This window comes from Acomys minous (assembly GCF_964271855.1).
Source record: "Acomys minous genome assembly, chromosome: 5".
NCBI classification, from domain to species: Eukaryota; Metazoa; Chordata; class Mammalia; order Rodentia; family Muridae; genus Acomys; species Acomys minous.
Genome location: NC_140494.1, coordinates 40622882 through 40641119, shown reverse-complemented (window position 1 = coordinate 40641119; position 18238 = coordinate 40622882). Strand labels below are relative to the sequence as shown.

Sequence of the window (18238 nt, the reverse complement as noted above, 5' to 3'; positions counted from 1 at the left end):
TTCTTTGATTTTATAGTAGCTGAGTACAGTCATGATGTTTTTCTTGCATTTCTACCTTTGCATATGAGCTAGAATTTTTTTTCCTTTACAGTTTTTTTAACACTGTTGCTTTGTATTTTTAGAACATTACTATGTGTCTTAGTTAGGGTTTTACTGCCGTGAAGAGACACCATGACCCCAGCAACTCTTATAAAGGACAATATTTAATTCAGGATGGCTTACTGATTCAGAGGTTTAGCCCATTATTGTCAGGGCAGGAAATATGGAAGCATACAGGCCAATATGGTGCTGGAGTAGGAGCTAAAAGTTCTACATATTGATCTACAGGCAGTGGAACGCGACTCAATACTGGGCATAACTTGAACATAGGAGACCTCAAAACCTTTCTCCATGATGACACACTTCCTCCAACTTGTTGGGCACACTGACTCCACAAGGCCACACCCCCTAAGAGTGCAACTACCTATGGCCAAGTATTCAAACACATGGATCTATAAGGGCCATTTGTTCAAACCACCACATTCCACTCTCTGATTCCCATGGGCTTTTATCCATAACATAATGCAGAAATAGATTCTGTTCAACTTCAAAAGTCCCCATAGTCTATACCAGTCTCACACTTACTTAAAAGTGCAAAGTGCAAAGTCTTTTCTGTGATTCATATAATCTCTTAACTATAATCCGTGGAAAATCAAAATGAAAAACAGATTCCACACTTCCAATATATAATGGCACAGAATATGTATTACAAAGGGATCATAGTAAGGAAATACTGGGACAAAGCAAGACCAAACACCAGCTGGGAAAACTACAAACTCTGCATCTTCATGTCTGATGTCAAAGAACTCTTCAGATCTCCAACTCTTTTCAGCTTTGTTGACTGCAACACATTTCCCTCTCTTGGGTGGGTTCCACTTCCTATTAGCAGCTCTCCTCACAGGCCTGACTAGTCTTTCTTATTTCTCAGTACCTTGCACATTTCAAAATAGGATCCAATTTTTTGGAGGAGACTGAACTGGAGTCAAATAAAAACTAGAATAAAGAAAATGTTGGAATTACTATTGACGACATCTAATGTTGGTGAAGTTGTTTGTCCTTGCTACTTCCCATTGTCTGGTCCTATACATTTCTTGAGTACTAGAGAAATGAGGCTGATCATTATGGTCCTGTGAAAGGAGGTAGTTTGCTCCCACCATGAGCTTAAGCAGAAAGAACTGAGAGAAAGTACAGGTGCTAGGGTGTACACAAACCATCTCTATGGAGTCTGGATTCCATAATTATTAGAAAACACCACCACCACCAAGCAGAAGTCATAGATACACACACATTGCTAACCAACATTCTTGCTATGAAAAACTAACTGGATTTTTTGACAAGCTTCCCGAATGTCTTCAAAGCTCAACCTGGTTCAGATCATTTCTAGGCAGCATGATCCGGAACATTCTTTTATAATGGCCCTTCTAGTTTAGAATAGTAGTGCCATGCCTGTCACACATTTTTTTTCTAGCAGAAGTCTACTTCTTCTGCATCAGATATGTTTTCAGAAACCAAGGCTGGAATTTATATGAATTCACATTAATTTTTAAATATTTACCTAGTTGCCTTATCTAAGCAACCAAAATCTTCTATTTATATTTGAAGATCAGTAAAAGATCCTATTTAAATTGAATAACCTTTTATAGTGTTATATTAAAGTACTGTCAAATCCTATTTTAACCTACCCTATAAAACATTTAGATATCAAAGCAAACAGTTAGAATCAGTAGCCTTTGAACAGCATTAGGCGTGTTCTCTTTTAATTAAAACAAAATCCCTGTCAAAACCAGTCACCCAGATTCCCCATCTATCCTTCATTTCTCAGTTTTCCTTCTTCCTTGCATCCCTTCCACTGACTCACATTAAGTGTCCTTAAAGAACATCTCTGGGTACAGATCCTTCATCTACAAAGCAATTCAGTGCCTGAGAAAGAAAGTTGGTGAAGTGAGAAAGCAACACGTCAGCCAAGGTGATGACGGAATCCAGTCGCCCTTTTCTGCCTCTACTCCAGCCTCTGTCCAAAGGCACAGATTTCTGTAGTTGGCCCCTTCAGCTCCCAGCAGTCAGCAAGGAGCATGACTCCTGCAGTCAAGCCATCCATGGAGCTTGAGTCCAGGTTTCATGCTCTGCGTTATCCGGGAGCTTCATGGTATCTACCTCCATCAAGCTTTTTGAGTCAGACTCCAAAGTAGAGTCCCAGGCTCCATTCTAGCTGTCTTCAAGGTCTCTATCAGGATTCCCGACGGTGGGGACCATTGCACTGTCTCATTCTCTACCACCCATTTCCCTTACGCTCTCAAATTCCTCCAATCTTGTAGTACCTTCCACGAATTCACTTCTTCCACCACTCTTTCTGTGCTGTCAAGAGTCACTGCAAAAATTTTCTTTATTGGAGCAGAGTCAAGTCCCTAGTGAGAAGGATATTCTTATGTGACAGAGTAACTAAACAGCATCCCCAAAGATTCTCTCTAACAGCATGCCAGAGGGTCTCCGTCTACAGGGACATCACATGTCCATCACATAACCACACGAAGTATTACAACAGGCTCCTTCTGTTGCCTTTAGCTCAGGAAACGCAACACGGGAAAGGGCGTGGTGCACCTCTTTCCTGTGGGCTATGGCAGAGACGTCCCGATGACACAGAAACGTTTCGTCCCTAGAATGAACTCCTACATGTGCAGCTCTGGCATGGCCATGGAAGGTGTATGTTTACAACATCAAAAGAATATGTCTCTAAGATATTTAGTAAGTTGGAAGCTCTGTCTGAAAACATTTGAAACTTGTTACGATAGAATGTTCAAACAGCTTCTGATTCCCTCTTCAATTTTAAATGATAATGCCTCAAAAAAAATTTTTGGAAGTCTCTTGATTCTCAAGAGTCCTGGGATTCTGACATGTCATGTTGGGAATTCTGCATTCTGTATTTGCAACCAGTGCTTATGCTCCAAGATGTGTTTGTTGAAGCCATGCGTACTTATTAAAGCTGCACTCTCATTAAAGGTTGTAAAATGGACGAGAGCTTCCTTGTGAGAGGGTATTCTCTTGGAGACCACAGTGAAGGTCACTGACATGTGCGTTTGCTTTTCAGGAATGTAAGTTCAGCTGGAGAGGAGGCCCGCCGAAGGATGCGGGAGTGTGATGGGCTCACAGACGCCTTGCTGTATGTGATTCAGTCTGCGCTGGGGAGCAGTGAGATCGATAGCAAGGTTGGTGGTGTTTGCACAGACCCAGCTTCTTAATGATTAAAGGAACTCAAGAGATTAAGCAACAGCTAGCAGCTGTAGAAAGCTGTCACAGTATTTCATAATTACATTCTGAGCTCTATTTTGGTATAACCTGATTGTGTATTTGAAAATCCAGCATTTGGATTTTCAACCAGTAGTAAGTGAAAATTCAGATTTTTATAAGTAACCCAAACCATGTCTGTTCTGAGTGAGTGTAAGCTACCACATACACTTGAGCTTGCAGCTTACACTTAAAAATAATACCTACTTTTAAAGACAAAGATATTGAAATTATCTGAGATTAGAATAATTGTACATTATTATAAATTTTCTTGTAATAACTAATTATATTAAGGGCTGCTTTAAATGCTTGCAAAATCTTTTTTTTCTTTCAATTTTCAAATGTTCAATCAAAGATTCCAATATGCTATGTTTCAATGCCACTGTACTGTGTTTGTTCACAGACTCAAAGAGAATTAGATATTGGGTTGTCTTTTCCAGTATTTCTAAGTCAAACATAGGATGTGAAATAATAAAAATGTACACACCCCTCTTTTGTGAGGGCCCTTAATAATCACAGTAAAACTATTAATATCACTGACAAGAAAATTACATCCCTAAAAATTGTGACCAGTCAAGAGATCTTGAGTAGTTACAGGGGTCTGCCGGCATAATAGACACATGAGTTATGAAAGAGCTCACAGAGATAGCTCACTGTGATAGCCAATGCTAAGCATCTTGCTATTCATAGCAGCAAATGGCTGAGGCATGGAAATGCAAAGCCTGTTAGTCTGATGGATACAAAACGGCTTTCTCTCTATCTGAACCTTGCAGGTGAATAAACTAAAAGTCACTACCTCAAGTCTCCACCAAATTCCTTTGCTCCCATCTCTGGAGGCATGTGGCTTGGGCACCCGCCTGCTCTGTGGCACAAGCCTCATTGTCTGACTATTTGAACAGTCTGACTCTTAATCCTCATGGGAGACTTTGGAAATGTCCAGTTTTTAATATCCATGGTTCTTTTTTTTCCAAAAGAGAAAGTTGAAACTGAGGGCTTCCCCAGGCTGGAGCAGAAGACCTAGAATGTCCCTGCTGAGTAGGGAGTGTGCTGAGCTGGACATCAGAGCAGGGATGGCATGCATTACCCTCTCCATCCCCTACATACTAGAGTGCTGTACCCAAGTGCCCTCAACTTGTGACAGGAAGGACTGTCGTCACTGCATGGCCCGACTGTTGAAGGGCTGCATCCAGTGTGATAAATTACTCCACCATGCCTTGCTGGCTGAGTTGTACTATTGACTTTTAACGTATTATTATCACACCATAATTTTCCACTCAGCCCTTGGCTTGGCCCCTTTTGAGCCTTCACAATGACAAGTTAGAGGGGGCGAAACACAAGTGCACATTCTCTTTAAGGCCAAAGAAGTTAATGAACAAGAATCTGGATTCTTTGTAAGCTCGTGACTCTGCTCCTATAATTGGGACAGTTTATTGAATGGCTAACATATGGCAGCACACTCCACAGATGACTTCCAAATTAGCCCGTTCTAATAGAAAATAAGGAGTCAAAATGACCCTGGTGACCAAGAAGAGCACTAAAAAGCACTGTTGACAGTAATGGATGTCACATGCATAGCCACCAGATGCCATAAGCCATATGCTGGTGGCCCTAGTCTTTAGTCTCTTCTTTTCCACATTCTCTTTAGAGGAACGCTCTTGGGCTGGGCTACCTAATGGCAGCCAGAGTGCCCAACTCTAGGAAGTGTTATAGGGGGCAAGGGTTTTCTCTGTGGGTGTTTCTCTCTCTCCCTCCCTCCCTCCTTCCCTCCTTCCCTCCCTCCTCCTCTCCCTCTCCCTCTCTCTGTCTCTCGCTCTCTCACTCACACACACTCTCTCTCACTCTCCCTCACTCTCTCTTGCTCTCTCTCCACCTTCTCCACACATCATTTCCCTAGATGCAGAGCAATTAGAAAGCACTTCTTGCAAACTGCGGATTTACTCTCCCTAGTCCTGTTGGAGGAACAGCGAAGCCCCAGGGGAGATAAACAACAAGATGAGAAGGAAGCTTATTCTCCTGAGTCCTTGATGGAAGAGAAATCAGTTTGGAATGATTTGAAAATTGTCCTGACTTGTGCTGTAACATCTTCCTTCAAGGAGAGACGTGTCTGTCCTTCATGTGTCCTCTTACACTTACCTGCTTACATGCCAGCTTCCTTCCCTCATGCGGAAAGGATGCTCAGAAACCGAAAACCAAGTTAGCTCAAATCCTGGGGGATTAGCAGTCATGAAACCTTGGCAAGCTGACAAAAAATCACCAAGGATGGCATGGGCCCCAGAGTGTATTCAGAGAACTGCTTTCCCTGATTGGCAGTCACACGCACTATCCCTAATCAGGCAGACATCACGGGCTGCCCTTTACCAACTTCCCGCCAGTGAGAGAAGCAGGCCAGGATTTGCACCCCATGGCCCCTGCCTGTCCTGACACTGAGCCCAGACTAGAGAGGAACAGCCTTCAGCAATGTGCTACCCACACTTTGCCTCACCTGTGCTCTGCCCTAGGCTGCACTAAATGACATGTCCTGCCTTCAGCGGCCAAGGAGCGGGTTTGTAAAACATGACCAAAGATGCAAGGATTTTCAAAATAAAACTTGCGCGGGGGCGGGGGGTTCGTCCCCTTATTGTTTTCCATTTCCTAAGATGACAATTGTATTTCTCTATCTCCTCCACTCCCCCATTTCTTAAGTCCAGAACAAAATTTAAAAGGTCAATTTGGGGGCCCCCATGACAGCTTAGCCAGTAAGCATTGCTTGCTGCACAAGGCTGTACACATGACTTTGATCCACAGTGTAAGGGGAAAAAAAAAACTTGTCCAGAAAGTTGTCTTCTGACATCCACGTGTGTGCTGTGGCACACATAGACACACAAAACCACAAACATGCAGACATGATAAATAATTATATATCTTTTAAAGTCAGCTGTCTTAGAGAAGCACTTTTTGCAAGGGGTCAGAGGACAAATGTTTTGGGCCCTATGGGTCACCTAGCTTCTGTCTTGACTCTGTTGTCACCCAGTGGCAGCCAAGGGCAGTCTTGAACATACTCATGCTCAGTGTGGGGGATGCAGCCTACTGAGCCTTTATCTCCATGTCTGAAAGGCACTTGTTTTAAGGCACTTGTTTTGTCTCACCTCCACAACTCACTGGTAACAACGACAAGTGGTCCCCATCTGTAGCCCCATCCTAGCCTTTTATTGTGCTTTTATTGTGACTTTTATCAGTAAAGAAACAGAGGCACTGAAAGGTTAGTCACCCTATTCAGGGCCACACATCCATTGGGCACACCTAGGACTCACACCAAAGCCAAGACAAAATATCATACATGCTGGCCATGCTCGGGGGCCCGTGTGCTCTCCAGCATATTTCTTGGTCAGTGATGTACAGCAGCATCCTCAACCAGAGTCAAACTAATTCCACTACCTGTGATTTTTAATGACTTGGGTACCTAAACCCCAGGCAGGACTTGCCTATAAATGGCTTGTGATCTTGTAGCTGTAAAATCGTCCAATTCTCACAAGTGCGTTTTGATGGCCCATGACTGCTGTTTATTGAAGAATCTAGTATTGATGATTGTTGGAGTGAGAAATGGTCATAGAACTTTCAGAGCTTGTCCACATTCTTTCTGCTGCAGCTGCCAGCGAAGCCCTTGAAAGCAGGAGCTAAAGGCATGGGAGGATCAACGTGTCCATGGACACTGCCTTTCCAGGGGTGGAGGCATCGGCTGATCTACTTACACTCACTTCCCCCATTTCCCTTTTTCTTTTGGGGGTGCTGCAGACCGTTGAAAACTGTGTGTGCATCTTGAGGAACCTCTCATACCGGCTAGCAGCAGAAACGTCTCAGGGACAGCACATGGGCACAGACGAGCTGGACGGACTGCTCTGCGGGGAGGCCAATGGCAAGGATGCGGAGAGTTCTGGGTGCTGGGGCAAGAAGAAGAAGAAAAAGAAATCACAAGATCAGGTGATGCTACACACTCGCAGCTGCATGCAGTTTTACCCTTCCTTGCTACGGTACTAACACTGCATCGATATGTATAGGTACAGAACTCTGCATTTACAGTGTATGGTAAAATCGCTTGTGTATCTGCATGATTTTCCCGCAGGAATTTCATATAAAGTGGCGGAAGTTAAATAACTTCCTTCTGTCTTTGTTGAGCCAGGATAAAAACTTCCAAAGTAAAGAAAAAGTCATCTGGTCCACTCGGATGACCCAGCTCCTAGAGTGTGGGCAAGGGCTAATACTGATGCTTCTGTGTTGAGTGACAAATGCATTGAGTCCTCTTTGGGGATGGGGGAAGGCAGCAGCCATGCAGATGGCAGGATACCCAGGACAGTAAGAAGGGAAGTTGCCCAAGGAATCATGATAGACAGTCTGTGTTTGGCTGCAGGTTTCAGAAGGCTTGGTTGTTGTCTTGTTCAACCCTGGGAAGTTGTGGTATAAATTCATGGGCTTTACAAGTGGATGAGATGTCAGAAGTTTAGTCTTGGGGGACAGTTCTGGTAAATTCAGAACACTGCAGCTGAAGAAGGAGACCTCCTCAACATAGAATACTCTGTGCTGTAGACACCTGTAAGAATGTTCACCTGCTGTGCAGTAAAGGCCTCTAGGGCAGCTCCCCTTGGGCCAATTGTGAGAGCAGCCTTCATTCTGTCCCTGGGGGCCCTGGGAAATTAAATCCCTTGCAGACAGTGCCTCTAGGAAAAGGGATGGGGGAGTTGCCCATCTGTGAGAGAAGACTGTGTTCCCAGACACTGCACCTATCTGATGAATACTGAGGCTCTGCCTTCCCCCCTCAACCCTGCACAGCCATGTCCACCTTCCCTCAGATATAAGAGTCTCGCACTCTGCAGTCGCACATCCAGTGCCCTGCTCTGGACACTGAGATCACATGGACAGCTTTTCCAGGCCACTGTGATCATGCCTCCAATTGATGAAAGCTTTGCCAACCCGTGACCTGACGGACCTGAGGAAGTATCTTCTGAAGAGAGACAGGGCCCTCAGGCCTCTATGTAGCCAAAGAATACCTTTCTGAATCCAAGGCAGCGTACCACTGTATTTGTTTAGATGATAGTATGGTTTTTTGGTTTGGTTTGGTTTGGTTTGGTTTGGTTTGGTTTTTTTTTTTTTTTTTTTTTTTTGGTTTTTCGAGACAGGGTTTCTCTATGTATCCTAGGCTGTCCTGGACTCACTTTTGTAGACCAGGCTGGCCTCGAACTCACAGCCATCTGCCTGCCTCTGCCTCCCGAGTGCTGGGATTAAAGGTGTGCGCCACCACGCCCAGCGATAGTACGGTATTTTTTAAAGCTATTTGGGAAATAGTTTTCCTTTGAGTAAAGTTTAAAGAAAGTGTTTTAATTAGGGAAAGGATTCACAGGAATGCCCTTTAAATCTCGCTCATGAATTTTCCTGGAAGGCCCCAGTATCAGAAGTCTACGGCTGTGCATACGAGCTATGTGCAGCTCCTGAGAGCTGGGCCTGCGTGGCCGGCTTACCCACCTCTGGAAGGGCCCTGCTACCTGCCTTGGGCAGAGATTTTCCACTCTGAGATCCACTCCCCAGTTCTGCCTTTTCCTGTTAGAAGTCAGAGCTTTGTGTCCCTGATCTGGCTCCTGAATGGATTGAAGGACTGCACTGTGATTCTTTTTTTTTTCCTTTATTAATTTATTCTTGTTACATCTCAATGGTTATCCCATCCCTTATATCCTCCCATTCTTCCCCCCCTCCTCTTTTCCCCTTATTCCCCTCCCCTATGACTGTGCCTGAGGGGGATTACCTCCCCCTGTATATGTTCATAGGGTATCAAGTCTCTTCTTGGTAACCTGCTGTCCTTCTTCTGAGTGCCACCAGGTCTCCCCCTCCAGGGGACATGGTCAAAGGTGAGGCACCAGAGTATGTGAGAAAGTAATATCCCACTCTCCACTCTACTGTGGAGAATGTTCTGTCCATTGGCTAGATCTGGGTAGGGGTTTAAGGTTTACCGCCTGTATTGTCCTTTCTTAACCCAGACACTTAATACCCTCTGGCCCAGGGGCTGCAAAGGCATCCCGTAAGTGTTCATTGAATATTTAAATGCTGGTAGTATACTGTATGCGATGTCATCCTTCTGTATTGTGCTAGAGCACCCCAGAGAGCCAGAACATACAGTTCTATGCATCCTCGCCTTGAGCTAACTAAGACAGGAACTGATGAAAACACAATAGGTTCTCCTTGCCTTCAGCCATGCTCTGTAACCACAGGACCCATCCTGCTTACTCTAGAAGTGCCAGGCTCAGCATAAAGGTACATAGGAGAAAACTTCTCCTGCCACCATAGAAATGTGCTGGGAAACTCCTAAAGGCTGGACCACCTATGTGGACCAGGTCACTCCGGAAGGCACATTCAGAAAACAACTCTAAAACAGCATCAGTCTTAAGTGGAGATGCTTTTTTTCTGACATCATATCCACTCCCGTGTCCACCTTCACCCCCCAGGTTTGAGCAGCTATGCCTTTGCTGGAGCCTCTGGTCTGACACTAGTGTCTCACTTCATAAAACCTGACCCGACACAGAACCATCCCAGCTCTGCCCAGATGCCCCTTATGTGCCTCAAACTCTCAGTGGCCCTCACCCAATCACAGCCCTTCTCTCGTGGTGGGAGCTTTCCTGTGAAGCCCAAAGGAGAAAGGACTTGGCAAGCTTCACATTGTACGTCCTATGATATTTTTCAACATTGAGTATGAATTTTATGAATTTTGCCATAAGTCCATGTAAAATTGTTTATGGCTCATTGCTCCCATTTTCAAAAAGAATTTTCTTGAATAATGTTTTGCTAAAACTTTCAAAAGTTAAAATGCAACGTAATGTTGTTGTTTAAAAAACTCTGCAGACTTAAGTCTTACAGGTTTTGATTTTGGTGTGTTTGTTTGCTACCTTGCTTGCTTGTTTTTTTTGTTTTTTTTTTAATTTTCATCATGAGCTAAATATATACAAAAATACTTAGAAGTACTAAAAGCTCAATGTCAAATTTAATGGGGATGTAAAGTGACAAGTATGCTTATTTGAGAAATCATTTAGTGTATTTTGTCAATTTCAATATATTTTGGAATAGTCGAAATTGAAAACCATCTTGTAGTTTCAGACTGGTGGAAAGAAAACAGGGGTGAAGGTCCAATGAACAAAAAGAAGGTGACTGCAGAATATAAGATAAATGGGGGATGCAGGCAAGGCTTTGTAATATTAGCAAGGGCAAGAACTGTGGTGTGTAGCACTCCAGCTGGTAAAGGATGGCGCCGCGGCCAGTCCACCTTCTCAGGGCTGGACTAAGCAGTGATTTCCCTAGGAATGTCCACTAGTGCTTTCCAGGAGTCAAGGAGCCTACAGTAATTAGAGATATGACCTAGGGCCCCAATTCATCACTGTTTCTAGGTTGGAGAAGGCTGAGCAATGCAGACATTGCAAGGCCTCTATAGGACAAAACATATCTGTCCTCCCTAACTTTAGAACACCAGACAACCTTCTGCCTGGAAAATACAAAAGGTGTTGAGAAGCTTCCAGAGCATTCTTGGTTAAAAAAAAAAAAAAAAAAAAAGCTTTAAATATGGTCAAGCTATCATCTCACCCCAGAAGCTCTGCAGCCCCAAAGTCAGGACAGTGCCTTGCATTTGCTCCAGTGTTCAGTCCCAGCCACCCCACCAGCCTTCAAACCTGGGTTTATAAGGAGTATTTAGTGATTTGAGAAAATACATAATAAAAGCTTTAAAAAGTGGCAGAAAACATTTGTGTATACAAAGAGAGATGTATTGATGACAAAGACATAGGTGAACCCTGCTAAATTTTGTGATATGCATGTCATATGAAAAATAAAATGCATGTGTGCACAAAATATTATAGAAAAATACAATGAGGTGACTGGCTCTGCTCCCACTCGGTAACATCCTTAAAAGTAATGTTCAAGCTGGGTGCTGGTGTTACACACCTGTAATCGCAACAGCTGTGTCTCTAAACAGAAGCGAGAAGTAGGGATAACATTCAATGGTAGAGGGTTTGCCAGCATGCATAAGACCTGGTCTGAGCCTCAACACTGCAACACATTTATAATTCCAGAAGGTCCTGGGTAATGACTTCCATGCTTTACTATGAATATGCATGCTTCTTGAGGAAGGTAGATGGGCCTGTATAAAGTCAATGGATTTGTATCGACAGCAGAGACCTCCCACTACAGAGGAGCCAGATGCTGACTGGACAGCAGAGCAATGACATCATCACAGGTGGTATAGTGATGGCCGTGGAGCCTGCTGTGTCCTAGACATTTGCTGCCACCCTTAAATGTGGCTTTGGTGGCCATGCATAGTAGTGCACCCCTTTAATCCCAGCACTCCAAAGGCAGAGGCAAGTGTGTTTCTGACTTTAAAGCCAGCCTGGTCTATACAAAAAGTTTCTGACCATCCAAGGCTATATAGTGATATACTGTCTCAAAAAAACAAAAACAAAAAAATCTGCAGATCAGATTTAGTTATAAGGTAAAAATCTCAGAAATGTTTTCTATTAGGTCCTTGATAGGGATCATTCAGGAAAATGTTCACTAGCGCTATGAAGATATGTTACATTCTTGATTTCACTTAATTATGTGGTCAATATGGAAACATGCCTGAACTATCACCCTGAGTGTAGACCTGTGTGACAGGTGTGTGCATTGCCCGACCCTATAAAAGCCCTTAGCAGCTAACCCTGCTCAAGTCCTGTTGCTGAGCCACAGAACTGGTAATTCCCAGTGTCTCTTTCTTGATAAAACTTCCCAAAGTGTCAATCCAGTGGGGTTGGGTCTCTCTGTTCCACAGTACAGTTTTGTTCTAACACTGTAGCATCTCCGAGCGATGGGGCGACCTGAAAAAGCAGAAGACAAAATTAATACATTTCCCCTTTCGCACTGAGAAGTCACTTGGTGTTTGTTTTTCAACTTGGCATGTGGCCAGGGACCCAGTGACAGTGTTCAAGGGTCACACCACAGTGTCCTGCTACTGGCTGCAAGCCAAGCAGACCTTGGCCTCATTCAGCACATGACTGAGGCCAAACAGAGAACACGGCTGAGATCAAACAAGCCCAAACTCTAAAGCTCAAATCCCTTGTCCCATAAGCCACCAAGAAAGTCCCCTGTCAAAGGGATGAAAAGGCAGGCATGTGTTCAAATGAGTGACAGGAAGCTGAACAGACTCCAAAGGTGATTCTGTCGAGGATTTAAATACGTAGAGTTCCTCTTGTGATCATCTCGGTTGCACAATCTATTGCATCATTATCAAGGTAAGAGATAATGCCCGGCTGTTTTGCAGATCTCCTCCTTTGGCTGTAGATGCTAAATGCTTAAGTTAGTGAGAAGTTTCATGCATGCAACTCTCCTTGGCATTCCTTCGCCACTTCACTGGGAGAATGATTCCTCTCAACCAGATTAAACCTCAGTTCCACCCTTCCAAACCAACCCCAGGTAAAAACTGCCCGCAGGTCCCCAATCTACTCTCCACCATTATACAGTATACACATGCACACACTACATACATACATACATACATACATACATACATACATACATAACTTATCATTTGCATGTACGAAGTATACATATATGTCAAAGCATCCTCCTAGTCCTTATTCTGGAGTTGCGTCCCTCACTGGGTCCCTCAGAGACTGGATTGAAGGTCTGTATGGATCCTATTTCCACATCTGACTTGCGGTCCAACTGGCACCACTTACACCATGTGGCCCTCAAAGTGTGGCCTCTGCAGTCTCTAGGTCTTGCTAGGGTCTTGTTTTAAGTAGATGGTCACAGCCAGGATTTATCCAGACGCGTTTTGTTTCTTCTCCATAGAGTTTTTTTTTTATTAATTTATTTAGATTACATCTCAATTGTTGTCCCCTCACTTGTATCCTCCCGTTCTTCCCTCCCTTCCTCTTTCACCCTATTCCCCTTCCTATAGGTCCGTGACAGAAGGGGATCTTCTCCCACACGATATGGTCACAGCCTATCAAGTGTCATCCTGGTAGACTGATTATCCTTTCTCTGAGTGCCACCAGACCTCCCCACCAAAGGGAAGGGGTCAAATATGGGGCACCAGAGTTCATGTCAGAGTCAGTCCCCGCTCTCCATGCAACTGTGGAGAATGTCTTGACAATTGGCTAGATCTGAGTAAGGGTTCAATGATTACTGAATATATTTTCTTTGGTTGGTGCAGTAGCTTGAGCAGTCGCCCCTGGGTCCAGATCCTCCCATCATGATGTTCTTCTTGTAGGTTTCTAGTACCCTCTAGATCCTTCTATTACCCCATTCTTCCATATTTCTCTCACCTAGAGTCCCAAAAGGAAGTCCCAGCATCTCTCCCAATCTCCTGGTAAGTGAAGACTTTCATGGGACATCCCTTTTAGGCTAGTGTCCAATTATGAGTGAGTATGTACCATGTGAGTAGAGATGTTTTTATATCCAAGTGGCTGAGATGATATGCCCCATGGTGTTGTTCTCTTTCCAGCATTTTCATCTCCTCTTCATAGCAACATGTTGACAGTCAGCATCTGAGGTTATCAAGAAACCTAATCTAATTCGCACTCCACATTATCATCATTTAGGAACTTAGAATATGTGGACTGGGAAGGTGGCTCAGTCAGTGAAGTACTGAGCTTTCTCTCTAGAATCTGCATAAAATAAGAATCCGAGCATGACAGTGCGTGCTTCCGATCCCAGCACTAGGGATGGGGGTGGGGGGATTCCCTAGGCTACTTAGCAGTTTCTCCTGGTTAGAAAAACACTGTCTAAAATAAAACTAAAAGATGGATTGTGCCTTAGGAACAACACCTGAAATCATCATCTGGTCTACATACATGTACATGCATGTGACACAGACATGCAAACTCATACACATGCACACACTACATACATACATACATACATACATACATACATACATACATACATAACTTATCATTTGCATATACAAAGTTTACATATATGTCAAAGCATCCTTGTAAATGTTGTTTTAGATAATATTGGACTAAAGGCTTACTTTAACCTGGAGGGCTTAGTATGGTATTCTTGAATGGCACATGGACCCCTCCACCTGACAGATGTATGATAATTGGCCTGAAAATGAGACTCTGATATTAAGTAGCATGCAGTATCTCAAGGCGAAAATGTGAATGTTATTACTCGTTCAATATTGCATTGGAGATTTAAACTCATGTGATAAAGTTTTCTATCAGACAAACCAATTGTTAATTTTGAAAAGAAATCTACAAGGTTTCCACCTCTGTATTCTGCATCCACAGATGCAGCCAACTATAGACAAAATACTAAGGAAAGGCTCTGGTTCAAACACGTTCAGACTTTTCACTTGAAATTCTTCCTGAAATAATATAGTATAGTAGCTGTGTACTCACAGTTTTCACAATATTATATACAATAAGTCATCTAGAGATGATTTACAGCAAATAGAATTTGGACACAGGCTGTGAGCAAACACTACACCATTTTATGAGGAACTTCAAGCATTGATTTTGGTATTTGCTGAGGGTCCTGGAATTGATGTCCACCAGACACTAAGGGATGACTGCATATATACCCATCATGAGTAAATACCATGTGCGTAAATTAGAACCACACCACAAGAAAAATGCACATACATGCACAGCAGCCTTGTCTGTTTCAATTCTCAACTACAGAACATAGGTGAGCATCCATCATTTTGGATATTTTTCTATATATACCCATAGCTTTGTCCAACCATTCAGAGCACAATGGCACTCTTTCAGTTGCATGCAGACACACAGGTCCCCACCAGTGCAGAGCATCACCCTACACTTGTCAGGGGCAGATCTTCCAGAGCTGTTATCTTTAGGATGCTGGCCTGCACTGCCTGGTCCAAGCCCACAGGCAGAAACGGAGAAAGAAAACAAGCATTGCCTTCCCTGTGGGCTCCCACCTGGAAGCTGTATACATCACTGATGCCGTCTACGTGGCCTGTGCTTCACAGCCGCACCCCAGCTTCTCGGAGTGCCGTGCCATCTAGAGCTTCGCTAGAACAGTTAGGATCCTGGGTAAACAGCCCTTCAGCATTGCCTTAACGAATAAGAGAGGATACGATGGAAAGTTAAGTGGGTCTGGCATGAGATCCCTCTGAGAGGAGTAGCATCACTTAAGTTGTGCAGCAGGGTCTACGAATGGTAGGCGTAATGGAACTCTTGTTCATTTCCCTGTTGCTCATCTCCCTGCAAAGAGTGAAGCCCCTTCTTACACTCCCACGGCCTCTCCACTGCCTGCCTTGCCACATCTGTGATGGAGAGACAAAGGAGGGAGGGCAAGCCCACTGTTCTACTGCCAGCCACATCTCACCTGATACGGCATGGCCAGTTTCCTTCCTCCAAATAGCCCTTTATGCTGGAAAGCAGAAAAGCTACCAAGAGTCCCATCCTGGACTCATGCCATGGTATGCTGACCCAAGCCTTTACTTATAGGAACTTTGGGTTGCTTCCACATCTTTACTGATGTAAACTGCAATGAATATCCGTGTAATTTGATCTCACCCACCTCTTTAATCACACCTTTAACATTTATTCTCTACCATTGAACCATCTAGACCAAATGAATGTCTTCAAGTTTTTGATACACAAACCAGTTTTTATTTTTGCATGTATGTGGCATATGTAAATAGGACCATGTTCACATGTAAAGATGCATGTTCACATATGAATGTATGTACAAATGCAGGTGGACGCCACTCGTTCCTCACTTGTACCCCTCCCTTTCTTTAGACAGGGTCTTTCACTGTACCTGTAGCTCACCCATATGGCTAGACCAGCTAGTCAGCTAGCTTCAGACATCCTTTATCCTTGCCTGTCCGGTGTAGGAATTATAAGTGGGTGCCGCCATACCTGGCTTTTTTCGGTGGCTACTGGATTTCCAAACCTAAGTTCTCATGTTGAACACACTAACTGAGCCCCCAGTATTTGGCTTAATTACTCTGCGTGTGATAATTTAAATATAGATAAATAGATGGTTTTACATATATAATCCCCTAGACATTCTGTCCTTCCTGGGATTATCGACAGCCTTAAATTTTCGTATCTTGATGTCACAGTTGCTTGCTCCTTTCCAGACAGTTTTCCATTTCTTATTAATAACCATATTTTTATTTTACTGCTTGATACTACTTCCTTTCTAGCCATCTGCTGCTTTCTGTCACTCCTGCAGCCTTGTCTCACTCTGCTATTACCCCACCATATGCTAGTGCTAGTATCTTGTTGACTCAAGACACCATATTCAGTGTCCCAGAAGCAGCAGCACATGGCATAGTCCCAAGATCAGCTGCACAGCTCCATGGCTTCCATCCACGCACGAGATTCTTCTCCTTCTTCATCACTTCTTATAGCACTGGAAAGGACTCTTGATGGTTGTTGAGTTCACAGATGGAGAAACACGTCTGATTTAATCTGCCTAGATGTACCTTACTGCTTACCGCTCCATGACATCAAAATGGTTTCTTAGCCTATTGAACCGGGGTTTCCAGGTCTTGCACTGGAAACATTTTTTTTAGCACATACCTGTGCCCTTTGTGTTTTCTTTTTATTATTATTATTATTAATTTACTCTTGTTACATCTGAATGGTTATCCCATCCCTTGTATCCTCTCATTCTTCCCTCCCTCCAATTTTCCCCTTATTCCCCTCCTCTATGACTGTTCCTGAGGGGGATTACCTCCCCCTGTATATGCTCATAGGGTATACTACTCAGCTATTAAAAACAAGGAATTCCCGGAATTTTTGGATAAATAGATTGAGCTAGAAATGATCATAATGAGTGAGTTAACCCAGAAGCAGAAAGACTCAAATGGTATATACTCACTTATATCTGCATCCTAGCCCAAGGGGCATGTCCCACGAAAGCCTGGACTGGAAACATTTTGTGCATTAGTGCTTATCAGCATCCCTAGGCTGTACCAGTAGATGCATCTCTTCCACCAGTTATAATAACCAAAAACTCCTTCCAGATATTGTTCCATGCCCCTTTGAAAGGGACAGCTCTCCAGTGAGCAAGACCGTCTGAATCCGGGAGCCCAAGAATAATTCAGGGCGGGGGGTGGGGCGGGAATGTAATGCTGTTCTAGTGCTCTCAACACTGGAAAGAGGGTACGGATGAATCCAGCGAGGCTGAGCCAACCTAGTAACTCATCTTTCATCCTGAGGGATGTGTGCCCAGACCCCCATGGGGTGAGGGCACAGACCATACAAGGATATGTATGTAGCAACAGAGCTGTCATGGAACTTCTTTGTCCTGATGCTTTGTAGAGAAAGCCCCTATCTTGTTTCCTCCTTGACACAAGTGCCCGGTCTCTCAGCCACAAACCTCTTCCCATTATCTGTAGGCAGAGCGTGGGGACAGCACAGTGTCTGGAAAGCGAGCTATGAGCTCGTCCCAGCTTTGGCTGGACCCCGGGGGCCCCTGCCCAGCCCTTGCAGAAATTCACACAACTGAGCTGCCCTTGCTTTTAAATTCCAGAGCGACAGCATGGAGTATCCTTTGTCTTCTGTTTTCTCACAGTTAGAAATTTTAAATCCCTGTCTCCTCTGTCTTCCCACCCCCTACCCCCATCCCCCAAAGGCTGGGGAGGGGGGTGGTCAGGAAACACTGAAGATGAAATCATCGTGTGCTGTTCAGAGCATGCCTTGCCACAATGGCAGCGAATGAACTCGGGATTTGATTGTTACTTCCTGGGGCATTTCATCCAGACTGCAGCCCTCTTAAATCAAACTCAGCTTGAGAAAACATTCTCACTGCCTACTAACTTACTTTACCATTTTATATTTGGTGAGGGAAAATGGGATCTTCAAATCAGACTGTTCGCCCGTTGCTGCAAACGCAGCCCCTTTGCCTTACAGCCATCCCCGCCTCTTTAGTTTATGGGAAT

At 44.0% G+C, this 18238-nt stretch overlaps 1 protein-coding gene across 5 annotated transcripts in view; it reads left to right on the top strand.

Moving 5' to 3' along the window:
• CTNND2 (catenin delta 2) overlaps positions 1 to 18238 on the top strand; it is an 836853-nt gene that overhangs the window by 690014 nt on the left and 128601 nt on the right. For all 5 annotated transcript variants that reach the window (XM_084781517.1, XM_084781518.1, XM_084781516.1 and 2 more), the window contains 2 exons: positions 3125 to 3242; positions 7093 to 7278. In XM_084781517.1, coding sequence (XP_084637643.1) covers positions 3125 to 3242; positions 7093 to 7278 — 304 coding nt within the window. The remainder of the gene's footprint in view (positions 1 to 3124; positions 3243 to 7092; positions 7279 to 18238) is intronic.